This window comes from Carassius gibelio, chromosome A3, assembly GCF_023724105.1.
Source record: "Carassius gibelio isolate Cgi1373 ecotype wild population from Czech Republic chromosome A3, carGib1.2-hapl.c, whole genome shotgun sequence".
Taxonomy (NCBI): domain Eukaryota; kingdom Metazoa; phylum Chordata; class Actinopteri; order Cypriniformes; family Cyprinidae; genus Carassius; species Carassius gibelio.
In genome coordinates, this window is record NC_068373.1 from 16683892 (window position 1) to 16704915 (window position 21024).

General features: G+C 40.9%; 1 protein-coding gene and 1 pseudogene across 2 annotated transcripts; one reads left to right on the forward strand and one right to left on the reverse strand.

The window, feature by feature from the left end:
• Positions 1-19300, reverse strand: LOC127949262 (progestin and adipoQ receptor family member 4-like). Of its 2 annotated transcripts, XM_052546323.1 has the most exons (4): positions 17586-19300; positions 6239-6457; positions 3897-4359; positions 1-3737 (listed from the first exon to the last, which is right to left on the reverse strand). In XM_052546323.1, the coding sequence occupies exons 1-3, from the start codon at positions 17749-17751 to the stop codon at positions 3926-3928; spliced, it is 819 nt and encodes a 272-aa protein (XP_052402283.1). In that variant the 5' UTR covers positions 17752-19300; the 3' UTR covers positions 1-3737; positions 3897-3925. The 2 variants fall into 2 exon arrangements, with proteins under 2 accessions (XP_052402283.1, XP_052402277.1); XM_052546317.1 differs by having other exon boundaries at positions 1-4359.
• Positions 19237-21024, forward strand: part of LOC127957098 (perforin-1-like) — a 4502-nt pseudogene continuing 2714 nt past the window's right edge.

Below are 21024 nucleotides of genomic sequence, written 5' to 3' on the forward strand. Positions count from 1 at the left end.
TCATGTCATAATATTTATACCACAGGACATTAGAATATACAGACAGGAGAACATCATCCATGAGAATATCATTCTTGTTCCTCCTCTAAAACATGGGTTATAATGCAATCCATTTCCTTGAGGGCTCACTGTAACATGCTCTTCACATTCTCACATCACCTAACTAACTACATGAATAAACACATCCTTGATCAGCATTTTTGGACACATTCGGCCCCATAAAGGCAATATGCATCTTGAAGGATGCACGGTCCAAATGCCTGATGACTGACAAGCCATCACGACCTTTGCCCTTAAAAACATACAACTTATCAGTCAGTCCTCGATTTTAACCAGGACAAGCAAAGAAGACCTAACAGGATTAAAAGAAAAGTTGTTGAGGTCACTCAGTGCAAGTGAGCACTGACAGGGCACCCTGAGAAGAGGAAACCCCAGGATGGCATGGTCTGAGCAAAACACGTTGGTGTGAACACACAGAGCTGTTTCTTTTCAGGACTGGTAAAACATCTTGTTTTTGAAATTGACATGTACAAACGTGTTTGTGTATATATATGTACATATTTCGATTATGCATAGTTATCCAGTGGGTTTCAGAGGTAATAACATATCAGGACCCCAAACCAAAACATCTCTGTACTATTCTGAATGTAAAAAAGAGATTTCGCCAGCAACTTCTAAACAGTTTAAAAACCAACGACCATATTAAAGACATAATGACATCATAGTAGTACAGACGTATTATTATGGCGTTAACCCTACTAAATAATCTAATAGCATTGTTAACTCTCCTGCCAGGTCTGTCATTGTGATGTCGCAATTTTAGCTTTTTACAGTTACAGAATGATCAAATCTTTAATGCCTTTGAGATTAAATCGGACAATCCTTATTGAGTGTCACTCTATCAGACGAAATATATTAACATTCAATATATTTTCCTATAACATTGTTTCACTAAATATTAATATGAATATATAAAAATGTCAGTATGTATGCCACTTGCATTTTATGCATATACAGTCTTCATACAGGTATTTACGTTACCTATATGGACTTTAAAGTTCTTAACTGGTTTTCACTTTGATCCAAAGCCCTTTTGGTAAAAAATAAATAAACAGTGCAGTTAATTAATTGATATGTTTGTATTGCCTCTGGGCTGCTCATGTGATTTCATTCCATTTCTGAAGACAAATATATATTTGATGCATTAGCTCTGTTACTGCACATTAAGCACATATGTCAGGGGTTGCATTGCACAAGCATTAGCAATTGCATGTTGTGTTTTAAGGGGATTGGTTTACTAGTATTTCCATGCACCACTTGATTTCAGAGTCAAATGTTTGTCATTTAATAGCATTAAAGGGGTTGGGGTAAACCTTCCCTGTTCTGAGGGACTTGTGGTGTGGTTTGTTTTTAAAACCACCCTGGTCTTCTAAGATCAGGGCTGGACTCCTGAGGCCACCAAACATTTAATTTGGCATTGAGTATGTGTAAGAGTTTGTCAGATACATCTGAGCAACATTCGACCTAACATGCACTGATTCTACACTAATAGGTCTGATCTCTGCTAGAGGATATTAGAGTATTCTGGTTGTGTAAAGATGCGTGATCCCCACCTGGTTCAAATAATTTATATATAAAAAAATAATCATAAAAATAAAAACAGTAGTAGTAGTATTAAAATAAATAATCTTCAAACATTGCCAAATGTTAAAGCTTAATCTTAAATATAATAAATATAATGGCTATGACACAGAGTGAAGGTAATTGAAATGAACAACAGGCCTCACTGATGTTTATTCTAAAAGCTACATTGCGATAGTGTCAGTGAATCTATCACATCGTGATGTTTGTTTGTTGTTCTTTAAGACTAGTGAGGTTGGAAGGGCTAGAAGAGTCATCCTTGGTTTGTTCCGCTTAGTAGTGCATAAGTGTGCTAAGGTAACAAATCCAAATGTGCAAAACTGCATAAATACAGCCCATTTGGAACAATGTGACCATCTCCATAGTGCATTCTGCATTACGAACTGGTTTAGTTTGCATGAATCACACTCTAAAGTAGATATAAAGGTTAAGCAACTGCAAACAGCTCTGTTAAAGCTAAAGTCTTTTGGCAACTTTTCTTAAAAATCTAAGGGGCCATTATGAATTATATTCAGTTAAGTTCATCCTATTACTAGGGATTTAGATAATCATTAATTTGGTCTAATATTCATCTGCCACATCTGAGGAGCGGGAACATCAGGTGCGCAGTGGGTGAAGATGGCCAGCAGAGAATTAAAGCCTTTGTCCAAACAGCACGCCATTAAGAAAATAATTTGCCTCGTCTTGAATCCAAGGTTACATAGATAATTGATAGGGATGCACGATAATATCGGCACAACATCGGTATCGGCCGATAAAAGCTTAAAATGACCATTATCGGTATCGGCCGATATGAATATTTCTGCCGATGAGCCAAACCGATATTCTCCAAGTGAAATAATTGACCTGTTTTTCAGATGTGAATGTCTGTCTACATTTGTAAAATAATAAATTTATGGTAGAATCAGTACAGAAGAGATACATGGATTTCTCTTCAGTAAAATTAAAGTTTAAATATATCAGTATATATTTGTAAATATATCAGTATATATTTGTATATATATCGATATCGGTATCGGCATCGGCCAAAATTATTTAGAAAATATCGGCATATCGAATATCGGCCAAAATCCAATATCGTGCATCCCTATATTGAGGTTAAAAGTCAGAAAGTAATTAAATCTAATTTGGAGTGGTACAAAATCCAATCTTTCAAACTACAGATTAGGATATTAAAACCATAAGTGTACAAGGCTGAATTGACTTTTCGGCAGCACAGCAGAGAAAATATCTTCTGCAGGTAGGGTAAAATGTTGCCCAGGTATTATTAAAGTCACAGGTACTGAATATATAACAAACATGATCAAAGTCACAGAGGGCACTAAGACATAAAACAGGCACTCAGCAACTTTAACCACCCAGTAAAAATATAAAGCTCAAGGCAATGAGCAAACCAAGGAATGACCCCTTCACCCTTCACTTACAGGTATCAGGGTGAGACTGTGAAAAATATGGACCTGAACAAAAGGAGACGGCACAAAAAAAAAGAACAACAACAAAAAGAGTGTGATGTAACAAGTAAAGTCAACTCAAGTATTTCCAGTAAATGTTGCTGTGTGTATGTGTGTGGTGTTAGCACTGATGTTACATTTGATATGCTGCATAGTCTGCAATAGAGTAATACGTTGAAATTTGGTGGTGCATACATCATTTCTGCACCATTGGTCTTTGTTTGTATCACCAGCAAAATTGAGAAGAGACAAACCATAATTAGTTTTCACAAAAGTCATGCTATTTTTTGCAAGAAATTTTTGATTATGTGATTTGTTAAACCTTGCTTTTTGAGACCCAATCATTTAAGGGCTCAATCATGTCTTTCACTATTCAACTACAACTAAATTTAGTGGTTATAAATGCTTTAAATGCTGGTGAACATATGACATCAAATAACGTCAGACCCCATATGTGTGTGTGTGTGTGTGTGTGTGTGCCTATAAAATGTGTAGGTCTCAAACCAAAAAACAAATGAGCTTTGTTTGAGCTAGCAGGTCTAAACAGTGCCATGCACAGCCAATGTTTATACAAACACGGATATGTACATTCTGGCTACTGATGGCACAAACAAGCATGTGTGTCAAAGCTGGCACTGGTGTCTCCTAAAAAAAACAAAAACATGTAAAACACTTCTTATAGACTTTCGTGCACACAGTTATATACAAAGCACAACAACCTCCCCCGACCCCAAACCATTCTTTCCCAATTACATCGCATTCCCAAACATGTTATTACTAAAAGAGGTCCTCACGCCTTATTACCCTTGATTCCAGACCGGCAGGGGCCACTGTCAGTCTGAGGGACAGTGATACGTGTTGATCCATATTAAGTCGTCCCGCACCCCCCAGTGTAGGTACAGTATTGACACTACCACCAGCACATGCATGATCTGATGGCTGTTGCACCAGTAGTCAAACAGGCCCGGGCGGAACCGCTCGGGGATTCGTGTGATATTGATGACACCGCCCAACACAGCGAGTGCATCCATGGTGAGGAAGTGACGCAGTGAGGAGGGACTCCCTCCGCCCAAACCTATCCAGCGCAGAAGGAAAAACGAGAAGCGGAAAAGTGCCTGCCAGGCGAAGGAACGCAGACGCCGCACTCTGCTGCGTGCTGTGATGGCACAGTAGATGGCGTAACTGGAGAGCAGGATGTATATCAGCAGAGCCACTGTGCGGGTGAAGGGGTAGCAGAGAAGAGTGCTGTACACGATGGGCAGAGCTCCTGTGAGTGAACCAAAACACAGTGTTACTATGATGAATACCTTTTGTGGCCTAATATGCAACTGTACAGCTCACATCATTCAGGCGGGAACAAAAATCTACAAAAAAGGGGAGATTGCTTTATGGCAGCAACAAATGCGTGTGTACAGCTATCCACTGTAATCACTAGAGTGATACAATTACAACAGCCACTTAAGGCAGGCATACACGGTGCAAATTAGGATGGTCTGAAGATCGTATGTCCATGCACACCTCACGAGTGAGTTTATCGGAAAATCGTATGGACGAGGTGATACACGGCACGATTTTACAACCTGCCAATTTCCGAAAGCAATCGCATGAAATTGATAGGTGCGTTCAATTTGAAGCAGCGCTGCACAGAAGGACCACTGTATGACATTAAAGTACTGTGAGAGCGATAAGAGAGCACATGGATCCAATGCATTCGAATCGCTCTCGCGGTACTTAGATGTCATACAGTGATAATTCTGTGCAGTGCTGCTTCAAGTCGAACGCACCTTATATAAATGCTCTCCCTCTCTCATAACTGCAAATAAAATATTGATACGAGCCGTGACTGTTTCCTACACATACAGGTTAGTTTTCAGCAACAGGAAACCGGGATGTCTGGTCACCGTAGTGTGTGTGTGTGTGTTCTTGTATATGGTTTATGGGGACACAAATATCTATAATGAGTGACGTGACATTCAGCCAAGTATGGTGACCCATACTCAGAATTCATGCTCTGCATTTAACCCATCCATTGTGCACACACACACAGAAGTGAACACACACAAACTGTGAACACACACCTGGAGCAGTGGGCAGCCATTTATGCTGCGGCGCCTGGGGAGCAGTTGGGGGTTCAGTGCCTTGCTCAAGGGCACCTAAGTCGTGGTATTGCCAGCCCAAGATTTGAACCCACAACCCTAGGGTTAGGTGTCAAACTCTCTAACCACTAGGCCACGACATCCCACCAAGGACAGGGGTATTACAATGTATCACACTTCCTGTGCCCCCGTAAACCAAATGGCTTAAAAAATACTAAACGGTGTGTAATTGAAATTTGAAACATGCATTTTTACATGATGGATAGAGGTAGTGCATGGGGATAGAATATAGAGTTTGAAAACCGTTACGTCTATGGAGAGTCACTGTAAACCACATATGCCTGTGTGTGTGTGAGTGAGAGAGAGAGAGAGAGAGAGAGTTAAAAAGCATGGTACACACTGCTAGAAACATCATACAGCGCTCACGAAGACATGTTTAAAAATGATCGGGAGGTCGGGAAGTGCTCATAAGGCACTCTGCTCGGCTCCTAATTCCTCGCACATGATACGAGCCGTGACCATACGAGCATACACATCTTTATCAAACAAACCAAGCAAGAGACAGTGGAAGTGCTGTGAAACAGCTTGTCACTGCTGCTTTAGATGTGAACAGAGAAGACTGTCATGTTGTAAGGCGCTTTAATAGATTCATGTCCATATCTCTTTTGCTCCTTTATTTTCTTAGTTACAACACTGTTTTCTTGTACAACACTTCTCCTTTGGCAAAATGTTGCAACAGCCTGAATGATAACTACATACTGTATATAAAGGAAATGCATATTTTACTTATTCACTGGGCCGCTGTGACACACGTCTCTAATGCAATATAGCCTGTTTTAGTGTGCACCGCTAAAATTATGTAATGACACGTCACTTTATCAGGTGACCTCATTAGGTATGAACAACCTATAAAAAATATCAAATGTGGGGTGGCCGGAGAAAAAAAAAACCTAAATCCACAGAGGAAAACAGAACAGAATCAAAAAGATGTACTGAGAGATAATGTGATGGAGCGCTCGGGTTAATCTGACAGCAGTTTGAGATGCTGACCTAGCGTGTTGATCATGCAGATTCCACACATATCTAGCGTGAGCAGGGTTTGGTAGACAGGCTCGCCGCCCTTATGGTTCATGAAGAGGTGGTAGACCACTGAGCCCAGCTGCGGTGACAGGCAGGCTAGGAAGTGCACAACGCCAAGCCACATCGCGCTGATCTGTGACCAAGGGATGTTGAGGGGGAGCAGCACCAGGAAACAGAGCAGAGGGATTCCTAAAAGAGAAGACAAAGAAACGATAAGATAAAGAGGCTCAGGAGAGTCACTGTATACAGAAGTGCTGTTGAAACACACAAGGCCTGTGAAGAGAGCGAGAAGGTGGTTATTTGGTTATTTGGCATTATGCTCAGACAAGCCCTGCTGTGTTTTATTGTGTCCCTTGAGTTTAAAGCAGACTAAAGAACACATGGATTAATGGAGGCACAGGGAACGGCCCAGCAATGAGGGTCTCAGTTGCTTTGCTGTGCTAATTTTAGCAGCAGCTGCAAAAATGCAAACTACACACTAAAACAAAGATCTTTAAAAGTCTTTAGCATTAAATGACTGTCAGTGGCTTTGTAGAGATGGGCATTTTCCAAAAATACTATATTCGAATATTTGGGCTCATTAAAAAAAAAAAAACGAATATTCGAATACTTATTTACATGATACTTAACGGTAAAAACTTGATTTACTTTATAATTTTTTTTTTTATAATCAAGTTTTTGACACCATTTCTGAACAAGCTCATGATTAGCCATTACATTTTATCTCAAGTTTTTCTTTTAACTGAAAATGTTTGCAAAAATAAAAATAAAAAATGAATAATAATAATAAAAGTAATAAAAAAAGTAAATTGAGAAAAAGCATTCAAGCTCAAGCAGAGCAAACGGAAATAATAAAGCAGACAGTGATCATTACTGTACAGAACTTATTCTCGAGTCGGCCTACGTTTATCATGTTTATATGTCGGGGCACAGCTGCAATGGACTGCGGTTTCATCTTTCATCAGTCGACTGGTGCGTTTAGATTTCATGTGATTTCTAATTGTGGTGGTGATATTATAACTCCGTTTCACTGATTCATTTGATCAAAAGTAATTCCACTTTGTAAGATTGTTTTGATCAAAGTGATTCAAAACAGACGATAACATTCTCTGTGACAATAAACTTACTAACACAGTCCACAGCGCATCCCAGAGCATTTCACGAGTTCACCCTTACATCTAATCTGAAGGCAAATAGTAGGCATATTTTGGCGTGCTGTCCTGGGGGAGGGGTCCGGGCCCGGAGCATAGCCCGAACCCAAATGACTCCCCCTATCCCAATTTGGGATAAATAGATTAGAAGTGAGGAGTTGGGGTGGAGGAGGGTTGCCGAAAAACTGTCGTGGGACAGGAGGTAGGAAGACTGGATATATATACGCGTGCGTGCTATAAGATGATTAGCTAAACGAGATGCACCTGTACCAAATTGGATGATTATCTGATCGTGCTTCTCCCGAACTTTGTTAATAAAACCACATTTCACGAGTTCACCCTTACATCTAATCTGAAGGCAAATAGTAGGCATATTTTGGCGTGCTGTCCTGGGGGAGGGGTCCGGGCCCGGAGCATAGCCCGAACCCAAATGACTCCCCAAAAGAAGCTTAAAGCCATAGGACAGCAGCCAGAGAGATAAAATTTAGTTGCCCCCCAAAATATGCGTGTTGGGAAGAAAATGCAGAGCGACCTGGAGAGCCCGTGCAGTGTTCGACGAGAGCTGCGGCTCGCAACGTCTTACCAGCGAGCCCTCCATGCCGCTTATGGGAGGAGCACAATGCCAGATATCAAGAAATGAGGGACTCTTGCTGCCTCCGAAGGGAGCTGCGGCTCTGCTGCACCGGAAGGGAGAGTCCCTCTTGCGGCTGAGTACGAGGCGCGGTTTGTTGCATCTGATGGAGGGCTCTCACTGCGACTGAAGGGAGCCAGCGACTGTATCCCATCGGGAGGGAGATCCCTGGCCGCCATAGAGTATGCAACATAACTCGGACGGGGGGTTCACACTGCGACCGAAGGGAGCCGTGGGTCTGCTGCACCAGAAGGGAGAGCCCCGTCAGATGCTAAATAGGCAATGAGATTCGAGCCGCGGTTTGGCGCGTCGGATGAAGGGCTCCTAATGCAACCGAAGGGAGCCAGCGGCTGTACCCCATCGGGAGGGAGATCCCTAGCCATCGTGGAGCATGCAACATAACTCAGATGGGGGGTTCACACTGCGACCGAAGGGAGCTGTGGGTCTGCTGCACCGGAAGAGGAGCCCTAGTCCGATGCTGAGAAGGCAAAGAGACGCGACTGTTGGAGGGACTCCCGCTGCATCCGAAGGGAGCTGCGGCTCTGCTGCACCGGAAGGGGGAGTCCCCCATTGCGGGTTTATGGAGGCACGGTTTTTTGCCTCTGAGGGTTCTCCCAGCCTCCGTAGGGGGTTCGCAACTCTGCAGCAGGAGTGCTGCCCCGGAGGGGAGAGCCCTGATTGACGCTAACTAGAATACGACTGTTGGAGGGACTTTTGCTGCGTCCGAAGGGAGCTGCGGCTCTGCTGCACCGGAAAGGCGAGTCCCCCTTGCGAAGCGAGGCATGGCTTGATGCGTCTGATGGAGGGCTCTCACTGCGACCGAAGGGAGCCAGCAGCTCTATTCCCCCGGGAGGGAGAACCCTATCCGCCCTTGAGCATGCAACATAACTCAGACGGGGGGTTCACCCTGCGACCGAAGGGAGCCGTGGGTCTGCTGCACCGGAAGGGAGAGCCCCATCAGATGCAGAATAGGCAAGAAGATTCGAGGAACGGTTTGATGCATCGGATGGAGGGCTCCTGCTGCGACCGAAGGGAGCCAGCGGCTGTGTTCCCCCGGGAGGGAGATCCCGGTCCGCCCTTGAGCATGCAACATAACTCAGACGGGGGGTTCACCCTGCGACCGAAGGGAGCCGTGGGTCTGCTGCACCGGTAGGGGAGCCCCGTCCGATACGGAGTAGGCAAGAAAACGCGACTGATGGAGGGACTCTCGCTGCGTCCGAAGGGAGCTGCGGCTCTGCTGCACCGGAAGGGAGAGTCCCCCTTGCGACTGTATAAGCGGCTTAATTTGATGCATCGGATGGAGGGCTGTCACAACGACCGAAGGGGGCCTGTGGCTCTGCTGCACCGGGAGGGATACCCCCATCTGCCGCTGAGCGCGCAGCGCAACTCAATGACAGATGAAAGGCTCACACTGCGACCGAAGGGAGCCACTGCCCAGCTGCACCGGAAGGGAGAGCCCTGTCCGATGCTGAAATAGGCAAGGAGATTGTAACGATGGCTGGAGGGCCCTTACTTTGGCCGAAGAAACGATAACTGAGAGGCTTCTATTATTCAAGTACACAACATGATTTAAGGAGGAATATATAAATTTTTTTTTTTTTTTTTTTTTTTTTTTTTTTTTTTAAATGTCTGATGAACAACAACCGAGGGCATCTATCGGATTATGTGAGAGGCCCCTTTTGAGCTGCTTAAGATTAGGGCTGAAACGATTCCTCGAGTAACGCGATTACAAAAAATGATGTAGGCAAATTCCTCTGCTTCGAAGCCTCTTTTAATTTATTCTAAATCTCACGTCGGGTTCTTTCGCAATGAATTTTCTTTTTTTTTTTTTTTTTTACCAGAGTCGTTGATGAAATTAGGGTCCATCGTGAATTTAGATTGGGCGTTCCGGAGTTAGACAAAAGCGAGCCTGATGAGGTTGAATTGGAGAATGGACATAAAATATATATTTTTATTTATTTATTTATTTATTTATTTATTTATTTTTGAGGCTCTTGCGGCAGCGAGAATTGCGGCAGTAGGGAAGGATGGAAAGGGCTCCTGCGGGAGCAGACACTGCTATGGCAGTGGTGAAATATAGGTAGAGGCTCCTGCGGGAGCAGACACTGCTGCGGCAGTGGTGAAATATAGGTAGAGGCTCCTGCGGAAGCGGAGACTGCTGCGGCAGTGAGGAAAAAACAGAAAAGGCTCCTGCAGGAGCGGACAATACTGCGGCGGTGGGGAGATATAGAGAAGGCTCCTGCGGGAGCGGACAATGCTGCGGCGGTGGGGAGATACAGAGAAAGCTCCTGCGGAAGGATGGCTGAAGTGAGGATTGACCATTACAGATAGATAGGGCATGTTAGGAGAGTTAGCTATGGTAGATTAGGAGTTTTAGTGAAAGGGGATGAGCTGGCGTTAGAGGGGTTGGCTGAAGAGGGTTCGAGATAGATATATAAATAAATGAAATAATCGGCCTGACCAATAATAGGTCTTGGTACCCTCTGCCTTCTGGCAAATCTGGAGCTGGAGGCCACTGAACGGAAAAATGGTTAGTAGCATGAGGGAGCGGAAGAGTTGAGGGCGCGTTTACGAATGGAGGCGGCCTCACGTTTGCTTCAGCTGCTGTAGCTGTGGGTCGTGGGAAGGGGCTGGGGTGTGTGATGTCTTGAAGAACCTGTGTAGCCTGCACTGCTAGCAGAAGTAACAGGATGGAAATACTGAGATGTGCAGGCCCGTGTTGCAAGTAAAAGTAGCTTCATGCTTGCTTTGGCTGCTGTAGTTGTTGGCTGATTTGACAATTGCTCAAACCTTGTCTGAATTAATACAGTCCTGTTGGAAAAGCATCTTTTCCTCTTGTTTTGGCCTTCGGGCCCTTTTAAACAGCCTCCGGAGCAGATAAATTTGGGATGCTGTTTTCCTGTTGTAGTATGGACTGTGAAAATAGAGGCTTTGAAACAATGTAGCATGTTTAGTTTTATAAACCATTGTACCAATAGACATGTCTATAGCAGTAACGTTAATTGCAGTAATTCAAATTCAAGCCGTTTCTAAAGACATTTACTTTGCATGCTTTTCATATAACAGTCCTAAAAAGATGATAGAAAATTTACTCACACTTGTTGTTCTGCAGCCAAACACGAGGCAGTAGCGTGAAAAATTCTGAATAATCATGCCAGTAAATGGTGAAATATGTCCTTAAATAATTGATCCTGCCGGAATAATTGCATGAAACTTATGTCTGTATCATCTCAGTGAGGTTTAAACATGCACAGTAAAGCAAATGTGATGTCTTTAGACATTTCGGTGTGGATGACAACTCTGCAAAAAGCCTTTGCTTCGTGGTTAAAAAGTGGCATCGTCATCGGACAGAGTTAAGTCATAACGCCGTTTAACAAATTTTGGCGTCTTCATAAGCGCATTCTATATATAACGTCTATTTAAATTGTTCAGATGAGCAAATCACGAGGTTTTCTTGCATGATTAGCATTTTAATTGTTTGGTCAGACGGTTCATATATTGATCTATATATTCACGTTCATAAATCGGGGATTAAACGTGGAATTTATCTTTTGTATGCTAAATATGTAAACAATATGTGCACAGTACCTATAACTGCGCTTTACATTTTGCAAGATTGACATGCTAAATGGCTAACTGACCCGGTTTACTCTCATCTTAACAAAATTGATAAGAGTTCCTTGCGTTTACGAACAACATGTATCTATTTAATCAACTCGACATGTATACCGGTTTAGTCCTTTCGTTCACGAATGAGAGCTCTCGATCTCTGAGACTCATATGAAACTCGCTCATTGTGGATGACAACTCTGAAAAATTCTTCATGAATGAGTGTAAACCGAGAACGATTCGTTCGCCTAGAAGATTCATTCGAAAAAACGATTCTTTCACGAACGACATGCCACTACAACAACGCACGGTCTTCGCCGCTAGTGGAGGCAGCATCGAACTGCGCCACGGCTGAAAAAGCGAGAGAGGTTTACTGCGGGGAGAACTGGAGCACGGCTGCGATCCAGCATTATAATAGAGCCCGGTCCTGGCGAGAAAATCGTGTTGCCGAGTGAGGCGAGCTCAAGGATTTGCACGAGCTTTTGGCCACAACGTGTGGCTTGGCGAGAAGAGCAGCTGACCGATGACGCTTGTTGGTGTTCGGCGGATAGATATCTTCGTCGGAAGGAAGATTGGGCCTGTGATAAGATGACGGACAGCGCGAACCGAATGCTGACAGACGGTCTATGCCGAAAAACTGTCGTGGGACAGGAGGTAGGAAGACTGGATATATATACGCGTGCGTGCTATAAGATGATTAGCTAAACGAGATGCACCTGTACCAAATTGGATGATTATCTGATCGTGCTTCTCCCGAACTTTGTTAATAAAACCACATTTTAAGTTATTATAACTTACTTTTTTTTTTTGCATAGCCTACTTAAGATTTATCATGGATTCCCTGCATTTAAAGGGGTGGTTTACTGGTTTTATTTTTTTTCTAGGCTTGATTGTGTTTATGAGGTGCAGTCTAACATGTATTCATGCTTTGTTTTTAAAAACAAATCATTAAAATCGATTATTTCCTGTTATTATGAAGCCCCTCCCTCTGAAATACGCGATGGGCTGAGATTGGTCAGCAGGCTCAGTGTGTTGTGATTCGCTAAAATGCCTCTAGAGCCACAAGTATAGGTCTCTGCAGGAAAGTAATGGGAGTTACCAGATAAGGGTGTTTTTACACCATGATACCTGACTGGTTGACGCCATAGTGACGTTAGGTTTAGGGGTGGAGTTGGGTAAGGGGGATCATTTAGATTGCATGATTTAGAAACACCCAGCAGTTTCAAAACACCCACATGGTAATAAACGCCCGCTTTTGCTCTGCAGAGACCTACTACTATTTTCTAGTCCAGTCAACCTAAATCATTCAATCAAGCAACTAGGATTTTTTATTTATTTATTTTTAACTTGGATCAATAATCATAATCAAATGTTACCCCACAGCCTTAAATTTTAAAGATGACAAAATACTTTTTTCTTTCAACTTAATTTATTTAATGATAGAGATAATACTTTGTCACATTTAATGCCTTGCTCAATGGCACCTCAGTCGTTTTCTCTTCCCCTTCTCTATCTCTATTGGTTATCAAGTTTTGTGACATAATGGACCCGGGAGAAGCTCATTGTAGTCCCTTACCAGCCATTTTTGTAGGCATTAAACTGCCAGAATTTTAAAAGAATTTTAAAATATCTCTATCTTATTTTTCCAATAATAATTACAGATTGACAATTCAACTTTTTGTGCAAACCCCTAATTTTTACCAGTGACTCAAAGAAGAACATAAAAAAACTGTTGGACGGTCTTCTTGTTTGTGAAACTCTTTTTCTCTCTAAGCCCCTGTCATTCCCCCAGTGTAACATGATTCATCTTAATCAGGTAAAAAAAAAATCCACCATATAAGACAAACTAATGCAAATCATAATTATGATCAGAGATGTAAAGTCATAACTATGATGTAAAAATTCTCTATTTGTCATAATTTAGACTTTTCGTATCCTGAATATGACTTTGTCATAATTTCGACTTGACAAAATAAATAAAAAATCATCTAATAATCATAATTTAACAAAGCATGACAAAGCACCCAACATAAGATTCTATCATAATTTCTTACCCTTATGTCATCCCAAACCTCTATGATGTTTTTGATGTGGAGTCCCACTTAAAGCTGCGGTAGGGAACTTTTGACGCTCTAGCGGTTTAAAACAGAACTGCTTGCGTCTTGCGGAAGAACATCGTAGCCGGAACTACTTCTCTCTGTTTATGTCTATGAAGAATCACAAAGGTACTGGGTTACTCCGCCACGGTATCCCTGAAGCAATCTTAAATAGTCCGAATATAAACACTTATTATAGGTGCACCCTAGTGATTCAGGACAAGCCAAAAACACGGTTTGGAAAATGGATTAATGCTGTACTCGCTTATTATATAAACTTTTCTACATTTTGAACACATACAAAGTTGCGGACTGCAGCTCTAATTGGTTGTTTTTTACCGGGAGTGCATGACTTTCTGCAAATGGCAATAGGACCACTGGGAGGAGCCAGAGGAGCTTGATTTTTTCACAGATTATCTGTTTCATATTCTACTGTCAGGACATAATGACAGGTTTAATAAATATGTAAAAAATATTTTTTTTACAAAAGTTCCCTACAGCACCTTTAAAGGGTCATATGATGTTGCTAAAAGGAACATTATTTTGTGTATTTGGTGTAATGAAATGTGTTTATGTGGTTTAAGGTTAAAAAAAAAAACATTATTTTCCACATAATGTACATTACTGTTTCACCTCTATGCCCTGCCTTCTGAAATGCGTCGATTTTTACAAAGCTCATGGTCTAATTAATGCTCGAAATGGCACCTGCGACAACAGTGATAATAAACGGTACACCTTCTTTCTTTGTGTGAACATTTGGGCACCGTTTTTGCATATCTTCCCACAGAGTGATGTAAACATGTGGGGGCGTGTTTAAATGAGCCGTTTTAGGTGGACGTGGACGTGTCTTAACTTTTATAAAGAATATCTCTTTGGATTTGAGACTTTAGTCTTTGCAACTTTACAGATCAGATCTAAAAAAATTAATCACATCATATAACCCCTTTAAATTTATTGTGTGGACAACAAGAAAAGAGAGACATTTCTTAAAATAACTTTTGTCTTTCGACAGCATGGGGATACATTTTTCTCCATTACTGAGTGAGCTGTGTTTTGACCAATTCTGTGGTTTATGTGCAAGTATCAATCGATTTATGCAGAAGTTTGCAGTCAGATCATAGCTGATTAGTGGCCTTAAGAAAAACAGCATGTGGTTTAAAGAAGCCCACAGGCCAAAAAACATCTAAAGTAGTTAGACCAGAAAAAGACTAGTAATGATTACAAGTCATAGTCAGAAACTGAAAAGAGCAGTTTCAAACAGCAGATGTTACAGGTGGATATGAAGTACATCAAATGTTGCTCTGAAGACATGGCGTGCAAACATGCCATACAATTGTGCATACATAACATGCAAAGTCAAACACAAATACTTGAGCACAAAGCAAACACAGTGAAGGGAGCATGAACCTCAGTATAGCGTTCAAATGCAAGAATGGAAATCGCCGTATGTAAAAACCAAAAACAAATTGACAATATGCACAATAGATTTTCATTCAACAGTAGGCTTGTCACGATAACAATTTTTTTGTTGTGCGATATATTGCCCTAGAAATAAATGCGATAAGCTAAATTATTGTAATTTAAAGACATTTATTTTATGCCACTGAATATACAATGTAACGCATAAAAAAAGAGGGCCTACACAGTTCCAAATTTCTTGAATATTCAGATCATGGAAATAAAATAAAAAAACTGAATAAAAAGTAAAAAATCATTTTCTAACAAAAAGTGCAAAGGATACAAAGGATAAAATGCACAAAGAATGGAGATTTTTCAATCTACAAATTTTACCCTGACCTTCTTGTCTCTGTAAATTAAGGATGCACACTGTTGCAACACACAAGTTGAAAAACACAATCACTTCTCAGCAGTCAGATGTCTATGCACAAAGGCACAGGTTCCTAAACAAGACCATATCTGCAGATGAAACCTTTTTTGTATACGCATTTTTTTTTAATTTAAACTAGCACCTCATGACTATACCAAGTTGTGTACGTGAAGCTGCAAAAAACACAGGCAGAATTGGAATGTACCAAACATGATGACATATAATGTGCAATATATTGCGTCATCAAAAAGGATTGAGGTCATGTACATATATTGCACGAAAAGTCAATATATTGATTACTGCGACAGGCCTATTCATTAGTCTTTGTTGTCACCTAGTCTTACAAACTCCAAAAGGAGGTATTTTACCAATCCAAATAGTACACATAGAGTTAGTTTAGATTACTTATTTATAAAGAATTTATATTTATTTAAATGTATAATTAATAGAGAATGAATGCCTCTTTATTTCCTCTTCGAAAAAGGCAACCTGGTGCAGCTCCCTACAGCAAAGTCATCTTTCGGGTCAGGTTAAGCTGTGTCATTCATTTCAAATCTCTAATTTCTGCTTACTTGACTACAGTGGGCCAGAACACTCTTGAACATACTCTGAACCACAGCATTGGCTTGAGAACACACTTTGAGAGTGCAGTGCACAGATGCACTCGTTCTTCTTAGGTTTTCAGCAATGCACATCGGTGTGAAGGTCCTTGTACATGGAGTCCAAAATGTTCTTATACGTATGCACATTTTCGTATTCATCATCCTAAAAATTTGTCACACACAGAAACCTTGCACACTGCAGGTCCTTACAGAGTCTGAAATTCTCGTCCAAAACATTGTCCGTCACAAAAAAATTCCAGATCAGGTTAAAATGTATGTGTTTTCATATATGTTTTGGTGCGTGACAAATCTTTACCATGACGAACATTAAAAAACGCATTAAAAATTTTGAACTCAGTGCACGGACCTTGAGTGTGTCATTTGGTATCAAAACAATATAAAGTAGTACCAACAATGTTTTACCAGTCCACAAGACAGTTTCTTGGAAGGAAAGTGTACTGTATGTAAGACAGTATACCTGCAGGCAACCACATGACCCAGCTTGCTGATTCCACACAGGACTGCAATTTAGCCTACATGTTTACGAGCGGAAATTCCTTTGGAGTTGACCTTTATGCCTGATTTTACGTTTTTATATCTCCTCTTGGCAACTACTGCTCACTGCATATGTGATATTTTACTTAAAAAGATAACTCCTTTTGTTATTGACAAACAATTAATTATGTGCATAGTGACATACACAGCAACAAAATGGGATGGAGAGTTCAGTAAAAGATGCAGAACTTTGCATTTCATGGAGTAGATGTATAATAATTTAAATGGATGGTTTTTCAAAAAAAAAAAAAAAAAAAGAAGACAATTCTGTCATCATAGTTTCATCACTGTCATGTAGCTCTAACCCAGCAAATAGTATCGAGTTCACATGGCACACTTGAGACTTTTGAGGCTTGACAATGAATGAGGAAAATGTTGCTGCATGAAAGAGACTGGACAACTTTCCTCAGAAGAAAGTCTTATGTGTTTAGACCAACATGAATGTAGATAATTTATTTTTTATTTTATTTATTTTTTCCATTAACATGTAGTTTCCTGAAAGAGCTAGTAAGTTGCAGTTACAACACACAGTGCTCAAGTAGGAAATATTAACCATTTCCTGTGTCTGGTGGTAGAGCAACACTGATAATTTAAATGGGGTTTAGACTATAGCTATAAATGGATAATACAAATGCAAATACTGGTAAGACCTAAGTAGCCAGGATGGGCAAAACTCATACGGACATGATTGAAGTAATGCAATTCATTAATAATGATTTATTATAAGTATATAAAAAAGTTTTAAAAATGACACAAAAAATGAAGCTGGTGACATGTAACAAAAGCACATAAAGAGAGAGGGCACTGTCAGCTTCCTCTTTGAAGCAATAGGCTCTCTCACTCACCGTGTGTGTAGATGTTCCCCAGCTCATTGTGCAGATAGAAGAGACTCTTGATACACTCCTGGACGGAGGAGATGGGTCTATAGCCAGTCAGGACATATTTGTTGAACTGTAAGTGTGGAGGAGAGTTTCCCCAGTCCAGCAGTCTGGGGCCGTTTAAAAATGCCATAGCAACTAGAAACAGTCACGACGAAGCTAAAATAACTGCACTATACATCTACACTTCCACGCACAACACAGACTAAAAAAAAATATTCGACACCCTAGACATTAGTCGGAGAAGTCCAGCCCGTCATGTGCAGCCAGCTACATGGCTAACAGACCTTCTCTTTAGCCGAAAGAATTTGAAAAAGGAACTTTTGCCTCAGCGACGTTTTGTTTTCGAACGTTGGCGGTGGCGGCGTCATCCGCACGGATTGACGTAGAAATTCCAAGATGCGTTCATAGTGAGCTTCGCTGATATATACAGTGCGGCATGTAACATTTAAACGAAGTGCGGTCACACCCTGCTCCAGCCTTTCAAACAAACCCTACCAGCTTCTGTCAGCTCGACTTCACAGGCAACCCGAGGAGAGGTGGCTTTCGTTTGCTGATCATCAAATAGCCGCCGAGTAATAATTTAATCATCGGGAATAGCATGGATTTCGTGAACGCGGAGCCGTGTGCTCGGTCAAGCCGAGAGTAACTTCCTCATATTCCCGTAGTGTGTGAATGAATCATCACCATCATCATCTGTCCGTCCAGAGCATCGGCATCCACTATGATTTAAGCTACCAGCGCTCTGTAAGACCCATGTGTTTGCAAGAACCTGATAGAAGACTCAATTTAAAGGACCTGAACGAAGCAGGTGTATTTTGAGGGTAAAGAAATAGGCTGCCAGTACGAGTTTAATGTAGTGATGATAGGACAATATTGCTTGGCACCGATCATGAGTAGTCACTCACTAATATGACAGGGGGGTTAATATTAAAATATTCAGCGGATGTAAAAGGGAAAAAAGCTCTATAATAAAATTCTCATAGATATGTCAAGTTTCCCCCAGAATACTATCAAGCATCCCCTGGCATCCGCTCCTTTTTCAGTGACAAGCACTATTGTCCAATAAGGAAGTGCAGCTTGCAAAGAAAAAGTGTGCACGCTTATCATGTGCTTTGCTTTTTCATTTGAACAATAACGATATCAAACCCATTCAATGCGTTTTCTGTTCCCTGTCCCACTACCCGGATAGCTCGAGAGCTAATGGGCTAGCTGCCTTCACCTTGATTGTGCCAACTGCAAGAACACACTAGATTCACAGTCAATGTCTTAGCAGCAGTTAAACATCACAACCAGTTTTTCCCAAACAGCGGCACGCGCATTCCTGTGATCCCCCCCGCTCCGACTAAAATATCCATCCGTAGGCTTGGCATTTGTCATCCAGCGAACGGAGGAATGTACGTGGTGGTCAGCTCAGCTCACAGGAACACGTCTCCCCTGTAACCTACTGCCAAGTGATGTTGCTGCTAGCTTGCAGTGATTTCAGCCAGCAGAATTTTAAACGAGCGCTCTGGTGAGGAGATCCGTTTTTGATAAGCGGCTAAGCCACAAAAGGTGAATATCTCCTACATTCAGCGGCGCTTTTCTCACGGGCTAACTGTTACCGGTGTGCGGGAACATGCGGCTGCTGGAGGGGCGCAGCTGCCCGGCCTTCTCTTCTTATTGTCCGCTGATGCTGCAGCCTTCTAATCCAGTCTGGACCAACTGGGACGAGCTGGGGGTGGCACGAGGACAGGATGGTTTCAATTTGTGCCCTTTAGATATTTTTTTCCATTAATATATGTATATATATATATATATAAAGATGACATCAAAATAGTCTATTTGACACCCATTGTGTCTTTATTATTATTATTTTTTAATAATGATAACTCAAAAGTAGAGATATCCGATTCTGAACGAGTCGGAACTTTCCAATGAATTTGTTGAACAAAGTCGAGTTTGAACGAATCGTTCATAATTCGAACTAAATGATTCTCTTACGAATCGAGTCTGATTCATAATGAGTCGATTTGGATTGTAGCCTATACTGAGTATTTGATTTTGACAGTTTAGCCCTACTAGACATTACATTAAGATTCAGAAAGGATATTTAAAGGAATTTTAGTATCAGTTTATTGTAAATGCAAATGATATTTAGATTCTTTAATTTTGGTTTAAAGCGCTGATCATACCTGCAGCTAAATTGGACACATGAAATTAATACCAACATGAATTAAAACACAATTAGCGTAATAAAAAGCATAATAAACAGAAATCTACACCTATAGGTTAGCTTTGGCTGTTGAAATGTATAACTTGCCATGACGCCAGAAACCACATGATGATGACGTAAATTAATCGCTGATTTTAACCGGTTCTTTGAAACGATCAGTTAAAAAAAACGATTTGCAGAAAATTAGTCGGACTTCCTTTCACTAAAGCATAACGCCAACAAGCACACGTGTGGGACACTGCAGACCCCTGTCTCCAACTGCAGATGGCATGATGACAATCAATGAGTTTTAAGTTTTCTGTATGCCTTTTATTCTGTATAACGAGCCTTTAACTTTTAAGTGAAAATACATTCTAGCATAAATCTGTTTTAGGCGATTGAATAAAAGATTCAGTAAAGCTGTTCACATGCTTAAGTTTCAAGTTGTTTGGTAAAGAGTTTCTAATTCATATAATGTATTTTGTTTCCTTGCACATTTATTTTAGCGTTGTTCATCAACAGTATGACTATGTATGCAGTTCAAAATCTATTAATTTATTTAGTATTTTAATATCCATGTTACTAAAGCAAAACAAAATATCACATGCCTAAATTAAAATTTCCAACCACTGATGTGAAAAGTTTGAGTCATGATGCCCTGACCAAACCATGCAGACCACAATCTTTAGCAACATCTGGGCCTGTGACCTCTTTTGATTAAATCTGCAAACAAGTCATTGTATTTGTGACACTTACTTTAAAACAAACTAGTGAACTGAGGTAATAATGTTAAAAATGGAGAAATGACACAAACAAATATATACAGTTTTCCTTATATGTTTGCAGTCAATTTAGCTTAATAACATGCATCATGCATACAATAATACTGTTTGCATTATTTACAGATTTGAGTCAGCAGTACAATGTAGAGCTTTAAAAACAAGTAGAAAAACTTCCACCTGAAAGGGCTGTTTTAAGTGACAAACATCTATGTTTAGAGTTTGACATCTGCATATCATTATGTGAATGTCTCCATTTCTATGTTGAAGATTCATTGCAACTGTTTATCCAATTATGGTATAGGCACTTAATGTGTCATATTTTTTAAGATATCATGCATACATCATCTATCTGCTTTGCTGAAGTTAAACCACATCCCTTGATGTCAAGCAACATATTTTCACACACATTCCACCCTTTTACACATTTTTT

Coding starts and splice junctions, on each gene's coding strand:
- LOC127949262 (XM_052546323.1), bottom strand. CDS start 17,751: ATGGCATTTTTAAACGGCCCCAGACTGCTGGACTGGGGAAACTCTCCT. Junction 6,458..17,585: donor GGGGAACATCTACACACACG/GTGAGTGAGAGA, acceptor CTTCTCTTTTAG/GAATCCCTCTGCTCTGTTTC. Junction 4,360..6,238: donor CTGCATGATCAACACGCTAG/GTCAGCATCTCA, acceptor GTTCACTCACAG/GAGCTCTGCCCATCGTGTAC.